The following is a 17,382-nucleotide window of genomic DNA, read 5'->3' on the forward strand; positions in this document are numbered from 1 at the left end:
GAACTAAGATCTCTCTTCAGGACCACTCACTGTTGTCTTTCTGAAATCATATCTACAGGAGCCAGGTGAACAGGAGCCATTATCAAGCCCATTTCATCAATACAAACAACTACTTTAAATAGTTGATAGCATCACGTGATTTGCTATTTTGGTGGAAGGTCAAAAGTAGAGGGGAACTCACTTGGGAAATGATATTTAAGTAAATAAATAATTCTCTTCTACGACACTATTACTATTTAGTTCTCTGAAAACTTTCAAATTTATTAATGACTAGAGTGCCAAATCCTAATTAAATAAATGCAATTTGCAATATAAAAAAACCAAACCTGTTACTGTATACATGAACTCATATAGACTACCAAAATATACTAAATATAGAAAATAACACTTTTGTCCTTGTTTACACTGTGTACATGAAACAACATATCCTGAAAGACATAAAATATCCTATCACCTTTAAGAAAAAAGAGCAGTAGTTTTAAAATACTGAAGATGAGGAGAAAAGGCCCCAAAGCACTGGGTTTTTCAAAGTCTGAAATACAAATACATAAAAAAACATTTTCTTATATCCAGCAACTTTAGTCCCAAAGAAAAAACTGTTGTTCTTTTTAAGAAATGGGTCTTCTTGAGTTATAAACTTTAACACCATTTTGCATTGAAGATCGAGCATATTTTGTGAGCAGTGCACCAATGGTTTGCTTCTCTCCACACAAATCTCTGTGGGAACGATAAAAAAATTAATGAACAAAATTAAAAAAATGAACATCAAAAATAGTCTAGGGAACATAACACGATATTCACAGCACTCGTTCTTTATATCTCTCCCCTAAGTCCACCTTTCCAACAAACAGAGGGGTATGCATTCTGGGGAGAGAGATGAGTAAAGACAGGCTACTAAGCCATAACTGAACTAGATACATTACATGGATGTATTATCTCCAACCTTCATGGTGAGAGTATGAGTCATGTATTATTTAACCCCACGTGAGATATGAGAAAACTGAGGCTGGGTAAAGAGAAGAGAGAGGCCCCAAGAGGCATGGGACACAAGGAGGAAGTGATGGGGTTTGTTAGTGGATTTTGGGAGAAGGAAATGGCAACCCACTGCAGTGTTCTTGCCTGGAGAATACTGTGGACAGAGGAGCCTGGTGGGCTGCTGTCCATGGGGTCGCACAGAGTCGGACACGACTGAAGCGACTTAGCATGCATGCATGCATTGGAGAAGGAACTGGCAACCCACTCCAGTGTTCTTGCCTGGAGAATCCCAGGGACGGGGGAGCCTGGCGGGCTGCTGTCCATGGGGCTGCACAGAGTCAGACACGACTGAAGCGACTTAGCAGCAGCAGTGCATTTTGGGTCAGTCTTGCAAGTAGTGACTTTAGGGTGAACTTGTTCTTAGGAATTCTGACTTCTCCCCAAATGTTAAGGCAGCGGGAAGAAAAGAAGGTGGCCATCAGAGGGGGTGGTTGCCTTACAGTCACAGGAGGGTACACAGCAGACCGTTCCTCTAAGAGTTGCAGTTTGCAAGAAGAGCAGAGAAGTGATTCTAGACACAGGAGAAAGGCAGAGAGATGACACATCCCCCACCATCCAGATCAGTACTTATGGAGAATGGTAAGAGGAGAGCCAGCCAGGACTTGAGAGCGCTGGGAAGGAAGCAGAGCCATCAGGGAAGACTCAAAACAACACAAAACGGAAACCCTCTGCTACCTGCTACAAAAGAGCAATCCTCAAAATCCATCTGTAATCAATCACTTACTGAATATATGGAGCAATATCTTCTTCTGTCCACTTCTCTCTCAGAGAGAACAGACTATTGAAACGTTCCTGATCCCCCTCAGGTAAGTCTTCTGCTTTCAACAGAAATATGATTTCTGGTCTTGACTGTCTGTCTACCAAGGCCAAACCCTGTAAGAAATGAGAAAAAGGAGAGCTCAAGTAATAGTTTAATGTTTAAAAAAAAAAAAAAAAAAAAGTGACTCATTCTTTTACCTTATGTTGAGCTCAGCCCGAGGTATGTAAAACCTCAGCATCATGAAGCTGAGAAGCTTACAATAGGCTTTTCATAAAGAGAGCACCTCTGAGCAGTCACTTCCCTTCCCTTCTAGAATCTGGCTCTTACCGCCACCAGTTTAGTGAAAAGGCTCTCGTTCTAAAGCTCACTGTGAGCTGTCGTTACCAAGCCCATGGGCCCTTTATTGGACTCGTCTCACTAGCCCCCTTTACTTCATTAGTATCAATCACCTCTTCCTCTTTAAGCCTGCATCACGATTTCATGCCTTTTCTCCTGACCTGATGTAATTCCCTGGGCCCCAGACCACCCCTCTAACTGTTTCACTGTCACTGTCCTGGGTAACCTCCTCTAAACCTGTGATTCCATCCACCACTACTTGCTAATGACTGTACTATTTGGACTTCACCTCAAATCCCTTGTCTAAGCACCAGACCTCTTTAGCTGAACTTATATATGAACTCATTGTGTCTGCTGCCCAAACCTGCTCTAAGTCCCACTATCTCAGGAAACCTAGGAGGTGAAAGTCTCAGTCGTGTCCGACTCTGCGACGCCATGGGATTCTCCAGGCCGGAATCCTGGAGTGTGTAGCCTTTCCCTTCTCCAGGGGATCTTCCCGACCCAGGGATGGAACCCAGGTCTCCCGCATTGCAGGCGGGTTCTTTACCAGCTGAGCCACCAGGGAAGCCCAAGGGAAACCTAGGCGTCAACCCGACTGTAAATGGGCCCAAGCGATCGTACTGAGGTGACACATGTGCTGAACCTAGACTGCGGTGGCTGGAAACTCATTACATTTGCTACAAATCCTTTACAAACAGGCAGACTGTGAAATGTGAAGTATACTTCAATTAAGTGGGCTTTGTGGGCTTTTGTTTTGTTTTTTTAAAGGGTTTTTGTGATGGATTGAATGTAGAGTGCACCCCTAAGGTAGGAAAATAAATTCAGTTCCAGTTCAGTTCCAAATTCAGTTCCAATACAGGCTTCATTCCGCCTCATAACCTGCTGAGTTATGGAGGTAATCACGTCGCCACCTTACCTTAAGCTGATCAAGCCTAGTTGTCATTCCTTCGGGAACACTCTGTTGCCATACTTCCTGAAACTCAGCGAGGTTGAACTTCACTGCGTTCTGAAGTAGCATCTGTGCTGTCGCTCTGCATATCTTATCTGCACTCAGTTCAAAATAAACTGCGCCTAAGGAAAGGGCAGCAGATGGTGGCACACTATCTTCTGAATTATACACCGTCCCCCTTCCCTCAGTGCAAACTCACAGAAGGACACTCACAACTCATCTCCCATCCCCTCATGGAGATCTCGGTTTTAACAAGAAGACACCTCAAAAGGCATGCCAAGTTTAACACACCAAGAGTTAAACACTTGTTAAAACATTCTCCCAATCTTACCTTCCTCTGTGTATTTCTTTCCGTAACATTTAAGACAGTGTTCAATCATTTCCCTGAAAAATTTTAAACACTTATTTGAAAAGTTTTCACAATTTTATGCATTAACTTTCAAACACTATTGCTAACTATAAATTAAGATATAAATTTGAAATACTGGGACTTCCCTGGTCACAGGTTTGATTCCTGGTCAGGGAACTAAGATCCCATAGGCTATGTGGTATAGCCAAGAAACTTTAAAAAATAAAAACTAAAATATACTGGAAAGCTACAATATGTCAGGCCCCATGTTAAATATTTTTATACACATCATGTGAGCATACATTTATTATAAAATAACATATATAATTATTTCTTTATATTTTTAATGGCAGGAAAAAAAAGTGACATTTATTCTTCCCAGTGACCAAAATTCCCAAGTCCTTTTTAGTTGTATATTTTTCAGATTTCTATATGATATTAAAATATAAACAGTCTATGCCCTGAGTTTAGTCCTACCCTGGATAATAATTTTCTTTCCCTTAAAATCTGGAAGGACGCGGAATAAATACTTACTCTGGCTCCAATGGTCCAAGTTCCTGGAGGCATGTATTCAAAGGAACTTTGCTAAAAGACCAAGATTCAGAATCCACAAGCTGAGTTATATGATTCAGAAGTTTCATCTCATAATCAAATTCGAGAATCCTCCAATAACCTATAAATTCCAAAGTTACATTTACTGAAGAACATTCATTTTAAACGAATTTAATGTAAACAAATGAATTGACTGATAAGACTCATATAGTAGCAATATACTCTTGCCCACTGCAAAAAAGAGACATGTCTTAGCTTTCTTTATAAACAATGCTTCTGTTCCAGCTTTTCTCCCAATCGTTGCAAACTGTGTCGGGGGGGTCAGGTGGTTTTTAAAGAGTACTTTGCACATGACCAACATTTTGACTTTTTTTTCCAAGTGCTTTAATCCTCAATTATCTCATAATAATCTTGTTGCTCTAAATGGAAATGGAGAAACCGGTAGCTGGTCCGGTCATTTTCTTAGAGGGTCACACAAAGGAGCTGAGGTCGCGGACTGGATACTCCACACGGTGACCTCTGCAGCAGGGCACTGTCGTGGTTAATGCCCTCCCGCCAGCCACCTTGGAGAGCCATTCCCGTGCTCACAAAGAAGTCTACTCAAGGACTATCCTGGTGGTCCAGTTGTCAGGAATATGCTGTGCAATCAGGGGATGTGGGCTGGATCACCAGTCGGGGAACTAAGATCCCGCACGCCGAGAAGCAACTAAGCCTGCACGCCACAGCGAGAGAGCCCGTGGGCGCCGACTGCTGAGGCCCGAGCAGCACAGCTGGAAAATCAGTGCACCACAGTGAAGGATCCCGAGGATGCAGTGAAGACCCACACGCCGCAAGCAACTAAGACGCCAGGCAGCCAAATGGAAGAATAAATATGCTTTTAAAAAAGAAGTCTAGTTCATTCACGAGATAACAGACTCAGGTACGATGCGGACCAGCAGCGAAACAAAGGCTGGGTGTCTAGATATATTTCCCAATCCCTGTGAAAGATGATGAAACGCCATCTTATAGCCAAAGGCACTGCCACCATCCCTGGAGAAACAAGTCAAGTGCACAGCCATCATTTCCATGGGAGAATGTTCCTATTCTTATTCTGAATAAAAGCAATGTTAAAACATGGAATGTGTGATGCAAAACTGAAAAAGAATAGTAGGGAAAACACCTATGCATCCCACCCCACCACACACACACCAAAATAAACAAAACATGCAATACACAAAAAATGCAGAGGGCTGCATTAAATCCATTTTTCTATTCTTAACCTTAATACTCATGGTATCCCTATACCATAGTAATTAGAAGCAGGCCTCCACAATTAAAAACTCAAGGAACCACAACAAAGAACCAAGTGCTTCCAGTTAGTTCTAAAGTCATGTGCAGCTGCTTTGCTCAGCAGAATTGACCACAGAAGCTCATCTTGCTTGGAAGACTGTGAGTAAATTGAAAAGTGCATCCACCACACCATGCCAATTTCCTCCTTCCTAACACGTGGGTGCAGAATTAAGCTGCTTCTCTGGGCAAGTTTGAGAGGGCTGAGCAATGCACACAAACATCTACTCAAGTGTTAATGTAGGCCCAGAGGTGGCGTGTGGGGAGGGTAGGGGTTGGGGGGAAGCTCCCACTCCCCCACTCCGGACCAGAAGAAAGTCAAAAAACACTGAAGACGGTTCTGCTGGGCTACTGCTGCTACTGCTTTTACACAGGTTTATTATATAAACTACTTCACACTTACTCAAAAGCATGCTGAGTGATCACAAGAATAAATAGATCTTCCAAGCAGTTTGGAAATTCAGTGAGTTAATTCTGAGCCAGGAGTTCAAGTCCCTGGTTTGATGCCTCACCCTGTCACTGTCTCGACATGGGGCCCTGGACCAGTCTGTCCCCCTTCCCAGGCCTTGGCTTCCTCACCTATTAAAGACAATGAAGGGAAAAGATTCCTGATATCTGAGACCTTTCCTGATCAAACGTGGTTCCTCTATTACCATGTACTCCAAAGGAAAAGGCCTGTAAGGAGTGAATCAAGTCACTGGTCAGAGACTGACATCCTTGTTAGAGGTGATCACATGGAGTCTCTACCCCACTCCCCAAAACACAAATATCGTCATCTCTAACACCAGAAGAGGACTCAAAAAACAGCATGCAGCGGCAATAAACAGAGGGAGATGTACAAAAACCTCTCTCTCTCAAACGATGCCCAATCCCACCACTATTGATAACAGTAAGTAATGCTACCTCCAATCTCACAGGCATTGAGAACTTGTAACTGGGTCATTATTTCTTCCTCACTTGCCTGAATTTGATCAAGCAAATCTTCAGTGGTATACTGAAACAAAAACAAACAAAAAAACGCGTTTTAGGACAAAGAATTTTTTTCAGACTTACTGAATTTTGAGGGGATAAAACATAGGGACAGATAAGGCAATATTTATAGCTGAATTTCTTTAGTTTATGTGTAACGATGACTAGACAAAGTCAGAGAACATCTTAGAAGAAAACAGAGCGAATCTTTGTGATGTTGAATGTGGCAATCGTTTTAGATACGATGCTGAAAACACAAGCACTAAAATGCAAACACATCATGTGCACTTCATCAAAACGAAAACTTCTGTACTTTCACTTGCCACAGTTTTTTTTAAAAAAGTCAAGAAAGTGAAACGATAACTCATAAAATAGAAGAAAATATTTGCAAATTCTCTCTGTCAAAGAGCTTGTGTTTAGATTACATAAAAAACTCTCCAACAATAATAAAGTAACCCAATTGAAAATTGGCAAAGGGGTTTCTGTATAAACATTCTATATAAAGCCCATATAGAGTGACCACAGGACCCATCAATTTCACTCGTGTGTGTGTGTATCTCCAAGAAAAATTAAAGCACAGGTTCACTAGACACTTGAACATGAGTGTTCACAGCACTGTTATTCACAATAAGCACGTAATTGACAACAATCAAAAAGTAGCAACTACACAAATGTTCATCAGCTGATGAATGGACGCATAAAATATGGCACACATAAGACAGGGCATCATTCAGCAACGAAAAGGAACCGATGGGCCCTGAAAACTGCACGCTAGGCCAAAGACGCCTGCCAGAAAAAGCCACTTATCTGATTCTATTCACACAAAATGCCCAGAGGCAGCCTCGGGCTGAGGTGGGAGAGAGGAGAGAAAGGCGGGATTGAGAGGGAACAGCTAAGGGGTACAGAGTTTCCTTGGAGGGGTGATAAAAATATTCTAAACTTCATCAAGTTGATGATCGCACAACTCTGTGAATGCACTGAAAACTGCTGAATTACATCCTTTAAAATAAGCACATTGCTTGGTATATGAATCAGATCTCAATAAAGCCGTGACAAAGCAAAAAGGTCAATTAGTTGAACTTCTAATACAAATATGATGGGAGGCGGTAGGGGGACAGAAGAAATGAGATTGACAAAATATTGATAAATGGCCAACAGAGTGAACATGAGTCTTTCTGCTTTGGGGTATGTTTGAAATTTTCATAATATGAACTTTAAAAAGAATGTTACCATTGAAGAATGTCATTATAGCTCTATTTTTAAAATTCCAATTAAAAAATGAAAATAATAGTCTTACTTTTGAGTGACTGGAATCCTTTTCTTTTTCACTGTCAGGTCCTTCATAGGTATTTTCCATCAAAAGTTTCTTTAACTTCTTTAGTTTAGGTCTGCATCTTCTTAATTCCCAGTAATTGTTAGAAAAACCAAAGATCTAGGGATTAAAATACATCATAATCTTTTAGGGGCCATTCTAAAAGAAAAGTTTACATAAAATTTCATCCAACACATCCGTCCTCCATTAGAAGCAAGAAAGGGAGCCAAGGCATTCTGCTTTCTGCTGAGAAAGTGCTCATCCAGCCATCTGCTTGAGATGGCTACCCATCTGCAGGTTACATCTGTTTAAATCTCAGTCAAGAAGACACTGCCAACATAATGAGAATGGATAATTAAGCTTCTGTTGTCATTGTTGTTCAGTGGCTAAGTCACATCCGACTCTCTGCAACCTCACGGACTGCAGCGCACCAGGCTTCCCTGTCCTTCATTATCTCCCGAAGTTTGCTCAGATTCATGTCCATTGAGTTGGTGATGCCATCCAACCATCTGTTCTTGTCGCCCCCTCCTCCTGCCTTCCACATCTCAAGTGCATTCTGGAAACTTAAAGAGTGTGCCCAGAAGAGAATGACTAGCAAGGTGACAATTCTGCAAACCACGTAGAAACCACAGAGAAAGAAGACATTTAGGCGGAAAAACAGAAAGTAAAGAAGAGCATTATCCTAGTCTTCAAATTATGCATAGATGTTACAGTGAAGAGGCAGCACTCTTGCTCTGTGTTGCTCATGATGCTAAAACTAAGCAGATGTGAAAAAAGAAAGACTTCTATTCAATGCAAGAGCTTCCACTAGGTAGAAGAGCAACTAATTCCTTACTGGACTTGAGAAGTAGAGGCCTGTCACTCAAATCAGGTGATAGTGGCTAAATGACGGGTAAACCGCTGTTATCCTTCTCTTCAGTCTCCAGGATTTGCCCAATCAACACCAGCACTTAGTAGGCACTCAGTAACTGTTTCACATGAAAGAACTGGAAAAAGGCGGAAATGGATCCTCTCTGGGATACACTGCAGCCCTAAGACGGACGGTCAGAGGCGCATCCACTCTCAAACCAGAAGAAGCCGTGATGGACGAGGCAAGGTCCAGAGCCTACTGGAGGTGCCGCGGAGTCTCAGCAAAGCTTAAGGACCAAAACAGAATGACTGCTGAGCTCAGGCACAGCTCACAAAGGGGCTGGACCCAACACACAGACGCTGGTGTGTGCTTTTGTGTTAAGGGGGAAAACGAAGCTCAGTATGGACTTTTAATTCGTTGTCAACATTGAAACATAAGGAGATTTTGCCCCCTAAAAACTAGATTTTAAGCTTCACTTGGACAAAAGAAATCAGAAGGTCTGGCAATGATGGGCTGCTTTCCCACAAGGCCAAGAAGTGCCTACCTACCTGCCTGAGGCCTGTGCACCCCAATCTGTCACAGACCCCCATTCCCTATCACCCCCGAGCCTGGGCACCCACTGCCATTTATCAATGCCAGCCTGCTCTGCTCAGGTGCGTTCCTGACCGAGCCTTTTTAAGCATCTGAAGTGCAACCCAAAGATTCTGAAACTCTGGCTAGCAGATCTCTGTTAAGTTTTACTTGGTCCCAGAACACAGAACTCCGGTAAGAAGAGCTCAAAGGTACTCACAGATGTTTATATCCTCTCCAAAACAACCACAAGACAGGTCATGATGAAAAAAATAACATCTTTTCCAAAAGGATGAAAGTCAAAATCTCTAGCTCATCACAATCAAAGACGTAACTCTACAAAAGTCAAAGTATCATCTTTACTGGCAGTTCCTCTGTTCTAGCAACATATGAACCACTCAGGTGTCCCAGTATTTTCCCTTATTTCTATTTCAATTCTGTTTTTAGGAAGTAGTTGGTTTGAAGTTAATCTAATAGAATTAAGGTGCTTTGACTGTATGTGTGTAACTATCGAGCCAGGATAGAAACATGTTTGGTATCTGCCGTCAGTAGTCTCCAAAGTAATTAAGAATTTGTTATACATGGCCACGGATAGTAATGAACTAAACCAACTTCAAAGGTGAGGAACACACTTCCCTCAAAAACATATTTTTTCATTTCCCTACGTCACCTAATGCACTAGTTATAGTTTGAGGGAATCACCTTTCAAAAGCTATCCACAGCAGAACTCCCTGAAAGTAGGCAAAACTTTTAGAATGAGTCGCCTCATAGTAAATTTTCTTTATTACAGAAAATGGTCAGCTTATCTAGGACTTAAACATCACACGGGGAAAATAAGAGACAACTTTACATGACTCCAAACAAATGAAAATAATGCTGAGAAATTTCCAGTCTCATCAGAGAAAATTTCAGATTCTCTGTGATTATACATTTCACACCTCCAGTTTTTTGGGTTTTTTTTTTTTGCCTCAAGCATGGGAGATCTTAGTTCTCCAACCAGGAACCGAACCCACGCCACCTGCGCTGGAGCACAGTCTTAACCACTGGGCCACCAGGGAAGGGCCACACCCTGAGTTTCCAATTGAAGGCATGCTGTCTTTTTCACCTAAGTCGGGAAACAGAAGACAGTACCTCAGTGTGAATAATGTTACCGTGTGTTTCTTCCATCTTCAGCTGCTCCGGAATTTTACAGCCAGGAATAAAAAGCAACATATTGGAAGTGTCTGCTACTTTCAGATCGTATGTTTTGTCTTCACTGCACAGAACCGCCTGCTCATCCTTATCACCACGAATCACTAGACTGCAGGAAAACAAGAAAATACTTGGTTTACTGAGACACCAATGCCCAGCCTCATTACACACAGTTCCAAAACCCTCTAGGTTTCTAGAATTTACAATGAAGTCTTGAGGCTATGTCTGGCCCCTCCTCTCACAGGCACCCCACCTCCCCACAACGATGGGCTCCACAGGGGAAGGACTGCGCCAACTGACTCACTAAGGAAAAATAACTCCACACGGGCCAAAAAAAAACCAGAGGCCGAATGTTACCACATGGCATCTTTGTGTAAACCGCTGGGAAGAGGATCCGTAGCCTGCAGTCAAGATGTCACAACTTTCTAAAATCGCTAAAGCAATACTTTTCAAACTTATGAGTGTGCGTGTTAGGGAACCCTGTTAAAAAGCAGGTCAGGATGCAATTCGTCTGGGATGGGACATAGGATTCTGCATTACTAATTAGCTCCCTGACGAGGACTATGCTGCTGGCCATGGTACCCACCCAAGTGGTCCTTCCTGTTTTGGCCTGAGCAACCCCTCACCATCAAATGAACACATCCTGGCCTAATCATCACCCACGCGAAAGAAACTGGGACCTTGAGAAAAGAAGGCCTCAGTGCTGAAAGGAAAATGTGCAATGGCTATGTTTACAAACTAAACGATGTCTCTGACAAAGGGTCACAGGTAGAAAAAAGAAAGAAGAAGAGGGGAAGGTCAAAAGCGAGAAGGGGGAAGAAGAAAAATAAATGATGAAGATAATGGAGATGACAAAAACGGAGTTGATTCTAGCAGTCCTCCTTGCCTATGTTTAATCCTCTGGTACCCAATTCACTTCTTTAAAATAAGTAATAAAAAACCCGAACTGAAAGACTGAAATTTTTTTTAGAAAAACTAATCCTACATTTAAGTGAAAATATAGGTTTGTGTTTTTTTTTAAGCTTTCTGGTGCTAACAACATCCAATAGTCCTAAGTACCTTCTCTTAACATATACATCCACATTGTACCATCTCTGCTTTCAAATATTTTAAAACAACAACCCCTTCCTTCACAAAAAAAAAAAAAAAAATTAACACACCTTTTCATTCTGGTTTTTGCCAGCTAGATTAACTATAACTGGAAAAAGCAGGTGCTCACACCTGAAGTCTTTTCTCAAAGTCCTGCCAACTCAGCTGAGATGAAATGAAAACCCACAGTGATGCTTCTCCCTCAGTTCCCTGAGAGATCCTTCACTGCTAGCATCTGAAAACTAGCCTATGACTATAATAATGTTCGATGAGTAAAATAAGAGAAGTGAAAGTCTAAAGGCAGCATAATTTAAAAACAAGTGTATTTATTTAGCTGCACCAGTTCTTAGCCTCAGCATGCAGGATCTAGCTCCCTGATCAGGGATTGAACCCCGGCCCCCTGCCTTGGAAGCACAGTCTTAGCCACTGGACCACCAGGGAAGTCGCCCAATTTTTAAAAGCCTACAAGATAACAAAGGTGAAAGCCACTCTAGCTGTGTCCGACCCTTCTAGGCTCCATGGTCTGGAGCCCACCAGGCTTCTCTGTCCATGGGATTCTCCAGGCAAGAGTGCTGGAATGGGTTGCCATGCCCTCCTCCAGGAGATCTTCCCGACCCGGGTCTCCTGCATTGCAGGCCGACTCTTTACCACCTGAGCCACAGCTATACAATAACTACAGGTGTCAGAGAGCAACAGTGCAGAGGAGAGTTAAACAAGAACGCCTAACTCCTCGTCTTCCGGGACTGCACAAAGTTGAGACAGAGAATGGACTTCCGTATGTTTTTCACATGGTCCTGCAGCAAATGTGTGGCGGGCCTAGCATTAGAAAACAGCTTCAGATTCTCAGTACTTGACCCCAAGCGAGTTTTTTTGTTTTTGTTTTTTTGAGGGCCTTCCACAATAACCTAATCTGTTAAAAAAAAAAAAAAAAGTTTTAAACTTCCCCCAAAGTCCTGGCTACACCTTGGGTAAAATAAACCTAAGAAGGCGAAGAGAGGAACTCCGTAAATCTTGACACTCCCACCGGGCGTCACGGTGACACGCGGGCGCTCCGCGCTCGGCCGGGCGCGCGGTTCGGGAACACCCCCCGACTTCCGCGGAGCCGCTTCCGGCCTCGCGCCCGCCCGCGGGGCTGCGAGGTCAGCGCGGCGGGGCCGCCAGCTGGGTGGGCTGGCCGCCCCGCTGGTCCCGGGCGAGGGGGCGAGGGGGCGAGGGGGCGAGGGGGCGCGCGGGCTCCTCTCCGGACTCCCCGCCCGCAGTCGCCGGCGCAGCGCGGGCTCCTCTCTGCGCGCCCCCTGTCCCCGGCTCCTCTCTGCACCCCCTGGCGTCCCCCGACCTGCGCCCTCCGCCCCCGGGTCCTCTCTGCACCCTCCCCCGTGGCCCCCCACCTGCGCCCGGCCTGCAGCCGCCCGCACAGCGCGGGCTCCAGCTCCAGCAGGCACACGTCGCCGGCGGCCGCGGGCCCGAAGCGCAGGCAGTGCGCGGCGGGCAGCAGCTCGGCCGCGTCCAGCTTGGCGGTCTGCAGTGTCGCGTCCACCTCGGCGCGGGTCCTCTCCATGGCCGCCGGGGGCCGGGGGGCGACAGAGACGAGCCCCCGACGCGGGAAACGGCGCGGGAAAAGCGCGCCGGGAGAAGCGCGGCCTCGGCGGGCGGGCGGGGCGGGCCAGGGACGGGCGGGGCGGCGGCACAGGCGCGCCCGAGACCCCGGGGGCGGGGGGAGACTGGGCGGTCCGGCCCCGCCCCTCCGCTGCGCCCCGCGCCCCGTTTCCCGCGGGGACCCCGCTCTCCTGGCCGTCGGCTCTGCGGCGGGCGGGCCTTGACATACGCGTTTTGCCCGCATCGTTGCATGAATCTTTCAATACGTGAAGGGCTTCCCTGGTGGTTCAGCTGGTAAAGAATCCGCGTGCATTGCTAGAGATCTGGGTTCGATCCCTGGATGGGGAAGATCCCCTGGAGAAGGGAAAGGCTGCTCACTCCAGTATTCTGGCCTGGAGAATTCCGTGGACTGTATAGTCCAAGGGATCGCAGAGTCGGACGCGCCTGAGCGACTCTCGCCGACCTAACCTTCCCCGCGTGCGCGCTGCCGCTCAGCCGGGCGGGACTCTGAGTGACCCGTGGACGGGCCCCAGGCCCCTCAGCCCACACTGCTCAGCTCTGGCCTCAGGTGGGCTCCCGATGCGCCTCTTGAGGACAGCAGACGCGGCCTTCTCCGGGGTGAAGAACGCGAACATCTTCCATTGCTTGGGCGTTTCGGTTCTGTAAAAGAGCCCAGAGATTCGGTGATCCCTTGCGGCGGAACCGGGACTCTGCCCCAGGGCTGCGCTGTTGCTTCTTGGCTGTTCTCTCGTCTCCATCCGCTCCCATCCCCAGTCAGCACCTGTTGGAAAGGCCTCCCTGCCCAGGAGCTCCACAGGGTCCTGCTCCATTTCGCCTTCCTTCACCACGGCCTGGTGCCACTGGATTGGCTTTTCTACACGTCAGGCGAGCAGTTCGGTTTGATAACAAGATCACCCAGCGAGAGTGGGATGTGCACCTGAAAATTCGACTGAAGATGCCGCTGCTGCTGCTAAGTCGTGTCCAACTCTGTGCGACCCCATAGACGGCAGCCCACCAGGCTCCTCCGTCCCTGGGATTCTCCAGGCAAGAACACTGGAGTGGGTTGCCGTTTCCTTCTCCCGACTGAAGATGAAACCTGGCCACATATTGGAGGCTGAAGCCTTTCCAGATATGCCTCCCTGGAGGAAAGAGTTGCACGTGGTACGAGAAACAGAGTAAAGCAATGTCTCGCAAAGCACTTTAGCTTGTATTTACTTAAAAATCACTCAGATAAGGAAGTTATTATTCATAGAAGATTTATTTCATTCTGTGGGAGCTACAGTAGCTTAGGTGTTTAACCTCACATCTTTTATTAATTAAACTTTTTAGGTAGGCAGTTAAAAATTTCCCCACTAGATAGAGGTACTGTTTCACGTCACACAGTGCAGTCTGATTTGCCATTTTCTTCTCCTTTGCTTTAGAAAAGAGAATAAATATTTATTAAATATTTACTGAGTCAAGCACTCAGCTGTGTATCTCATATACATTATCTTCTACTATCCTGGAGGAGGGAAAGGCTACGCACGCCAGTATTCTGGCCTGGAGAATTTCATGGACTGTATAGCCCATGGCATCGCAGAGTCGGACACGACTGAGCAACTTTCACTTTACTTCACCAACTTCGTCCTTGCAATAATCTGATCAATAATGGCTTCTGATCTCTTTCAGAATGTCTTTTCATTGTTGTTCAGTGCTAATTCATATCCGACTCTTTGGGACCCCGTAGGCTACAGCATGCCAGGCTCCCCTGTCCTTCACTGTCTCCAGGAGTTTGCTCAAATTCATGTCCATTGAGTCGGTGATGCTATCTAAATAAAATTAAAGTAAATAATAAAAAAAAATAATAAATTCTGGTATTTTAAAAATACACAGTGTGGAGTTGTGAATTTTAGTTTCATCAGGGTCTTTATGAAGACTAGGGCCTGGGAGTTAATCACTCAACATAAAGGAGGTAGGGGAGAAGCCAGTTTGTATCTGGTTTTTGGCTAGGAAATACGTGCATTCAGGCATAGTTAATGTTAGCGTTAGTTGCTCAGTCGTGTCTGACTCTTTGTGACCTTGTGGACCATAGCTGCCGAGCTCCTCTGTCCATGGAATTCTCCAGGAAAGAATAGTTGAGTGGGTAAGCCATTCTCTTCTCCAGGGAGTCTTCCCAGCCCAGGAATCGAACCCACGTCTGCACTGGCAGGCAGATTCTGAGCCATTAAGGAAGTCTACAGTTTTGCATACGTCTTGTTAGAAGCCTTCTCCTGATCACAGAGAACACAAAGGAGTATCAGGTTAATGATCTTAGTGCTTTTCTATGTCTGCGAAGACGCAAAAGTCTAGGGTCACTGAAATTCTTCTGAGATATGCATCTGACTATCTAAGGGCCTGCTCATCCAAAGCGTAGATTGCCTCCTTGAGTTTTTTATCCTGAATTCCTTTCAGGTTGCCCTGGCCATCGTCAACCACAGTGGGTTATGATTTAACCCATACAGAACAGGGTGGTAAGTAATGCTTTTGTCTTCGCGATCTTAACTTATGTCCACAGCCTAAAGTCCTTCTCAAGGCTCATAAGACCCTATGCAATCTCCACACCACCCCCCTCACCCAGGTGCCCTGCTGTTTCCTAAATTTAGAGGACGCACCCTGCCTCAGGCCTTTTTTGTTTTTAGATCAACTTTCTGTTAGTCGCTCAGTCGAGCCGACTCTTTGCGACCCCATGGACTGCAGCCCACCAGGCTCCTCGGCCCATGGGATTTTCCAGGCAAGGATACTGGGGTGGTTTGCCATTGCCTTCTCCAGGGAAATTCACTTTATTGATATATAATTTAAGTAAAATAAATTGCATCCATTTAAAGTGTATAAATTAACGATTTGACAAATTTACACACCGGTGAAACCACCACCACAATAAAAATGCACAGAACATTCTTAGTACCCCCCAAAGTTTCCTTATGCCCACTGGAAAAAGGACAAGAAATATTTATTTAGTATTAACTTCTAATTACTTGGGGTTTGCTTTACTCTTCTTTTTCTATTTTCTTATCATTGATTTTAGGACTCCTTTACTAATATACACACTTAAAACTATAAATTGTTCTCAAAGCTCTGCTTTAGCTTCAGTATTGTACACATTTTGAAAAGTTAACTTTCATTATCACACAGTTCAAAATATTTTCTGATTTTCTTTGTGATTACTTCTTTGATCCAAGAATTATTTAGGAGTGCATTGTATTCCCCACTGTATTTGTATATGTGATTTTCCAGGTATTTATTCATTTTTAATGTTGTATGGTATGGCTTATACATGGAGAACATACTCAATGTGATTTCAGTCATTTTAATTTTATGGAGACGTAGTTTATGGGCCAGCTGTGATCACCATGTTCCACCTCTTTTAACTCTTTCCTTCCTTTTCTGTCCTGTGGATTTCTTGAAATCTTTAAAAACGAATTTAGTTATAATTTATCCGCGGATATTTTAGCCCTTTCTCCTTGCATTTCTAAAGTAATTGTCATAGGGATTAAAATACGCACCCTTGAAAAGGAAACCTCCTGTGTTGCTGGTGGGAATGTAAATTGGTGCAGCCCCTATGGAAAACAATATGGAGTTTCCTTAAAGAATTAAAAGTAGAATTTCCCTAATGGTGAGGTGTTGTCTCAAGAAAATGGGAATACTTAGCTTCCCTAGTCCATGCTCACCAAAAGCCAAGAACATGCCCAATAAGGAGACAAACCACCGCCACCCCCCACCTCCACCCAAGTTTCCCAAAGGCTTTCTTGAGTGGCCCTTTTCCTGCAGAGACCCAGTATCATTTCACTACAGTTCAGTTCAGTCAGTCAGTCTTGTCTGACTCTCTGCGACCCCATGGACTGCAGTACACCAGGCCTCCCTGTCCATCACCAACCTCCAGGGCTTACTCAAACTCATGTCCACTGAGTCGGTGATGCCGTCCAACCATCTCATCCTCTGTCGTTCCCTTCTCCTCCTGACTTCAATCTTTCCCAACATCAGGGTTTTTTCCGATGAGTCAGTTCTTCGCATCAGCTGGCCAAACTATTGTAGTTTCAGCTTCAGTACCAGTCCTTCTGTTGCAGAAACCAGTGCTCAAGAAACCAAGCACCACACTCGGAGAGTTGGAGAACTCAGGTTTATTACACCGGTGGGCCCAGAGGAGTTAACACTCTAAGCTCTGAGCCCTGAACAAAGGGATTACAGAGTTTTTATAGACAGACTGTAGTGGGCAACACTAGCTGTTAATAGGCTGGTTTAAACTGAGAGGTTTTGTGTGCCTGGGAACAGTGGTCAAGGTGGGGAGGGGAATGCCTGGCCTGGACAGGCACGATTAAGCAGGTTTGCAGGGGCTGGGTGATTGCAAAGAGCAGGACAAGGGTGAGTGAGAGAAACTCCAGTTTCTAGTATTGCAAGTCCCCACTTTCTGAGACTACATGACCTACGTGATCCAGACTTTGCAAGGGGAAGGTGAGTTATAGAGGCAGAAGGAGGTAAAATT

The 17,382-nt window shown here is 44.9% G+C and overlaps 1 protein-coding gene across 1 annotated transcript; it reads right to left on the minus strand.

Moving 5' to 3' along the window:
* Window positions 1-229: 229 nt before the first annotated feature.
* DSCC1 (DNA replication and sister chromatid cohesion 1) lies at window positions 230-12,846 on the minus strand. Its single transcript, NM_001205657.2, has 9 exons — window positions 12,677-12,846; window positions 10,140-10,308; window positions 7,574-7,708; window positions 6,211-6,301; window positions 3,964-4,102; window positions 3,412-3,464; window positions 3,048-3,202; window positions 1,760-1,908; window positions 230-717 (listed from the first exon to the last, which is right to left on the minus strand). Exons 1-9 carry the CDS (start codon window positions 12,844-12,846, stop codon window positions 609-611), a joined length of 1,170 nt encoding a protein of 389 aa, NP_001192586.2. The 3' UTR covers window positions 230-608.
* Window positions 12,847-17,382: the final 4,536 nt, after the last annotated feature.

Source organism: Bos taurus, chromosome 14 (assembly GCF_002263795.3).
Source record: "Bos taurus isolate L1 Dominette 01449 registration number 42190680 breed Hereford chromosome 14, ARS-UCD2.0, whole genome shotgun sequence".
NCBI classification, from domain to species: domain Eukaryota; kingdom Metazoa; phylum Chordata; class Mammalia; order Artiodactyla; family Bovidae; genus Bos; species Bos taurus.

Bases quoted from the DNA above. Each gene is read 5' to 3' on its own strand.
- DSCC1 (NM_001205657.2), bottom strand. From the start codon at position 12,846: ATGGAGAGGACCCGCGCCGAGGTGGACGCGACACTGCAGACCGCCAAG. The intron at 7,709-10,139 runs GTACTGTCTTCT...TTTAATCCCTAG, and splicing joins GTAACATTATTCACACTGAG to ATCTTTGGTTTTTCTAACAA. The intron at 6,302-7,573 runs GTAAGACTATTA...TTTTTGTTTCAG, and splicing joins AGGATTCCAGTCACTCAAAA to TATACCACTGAAGATTTGCT.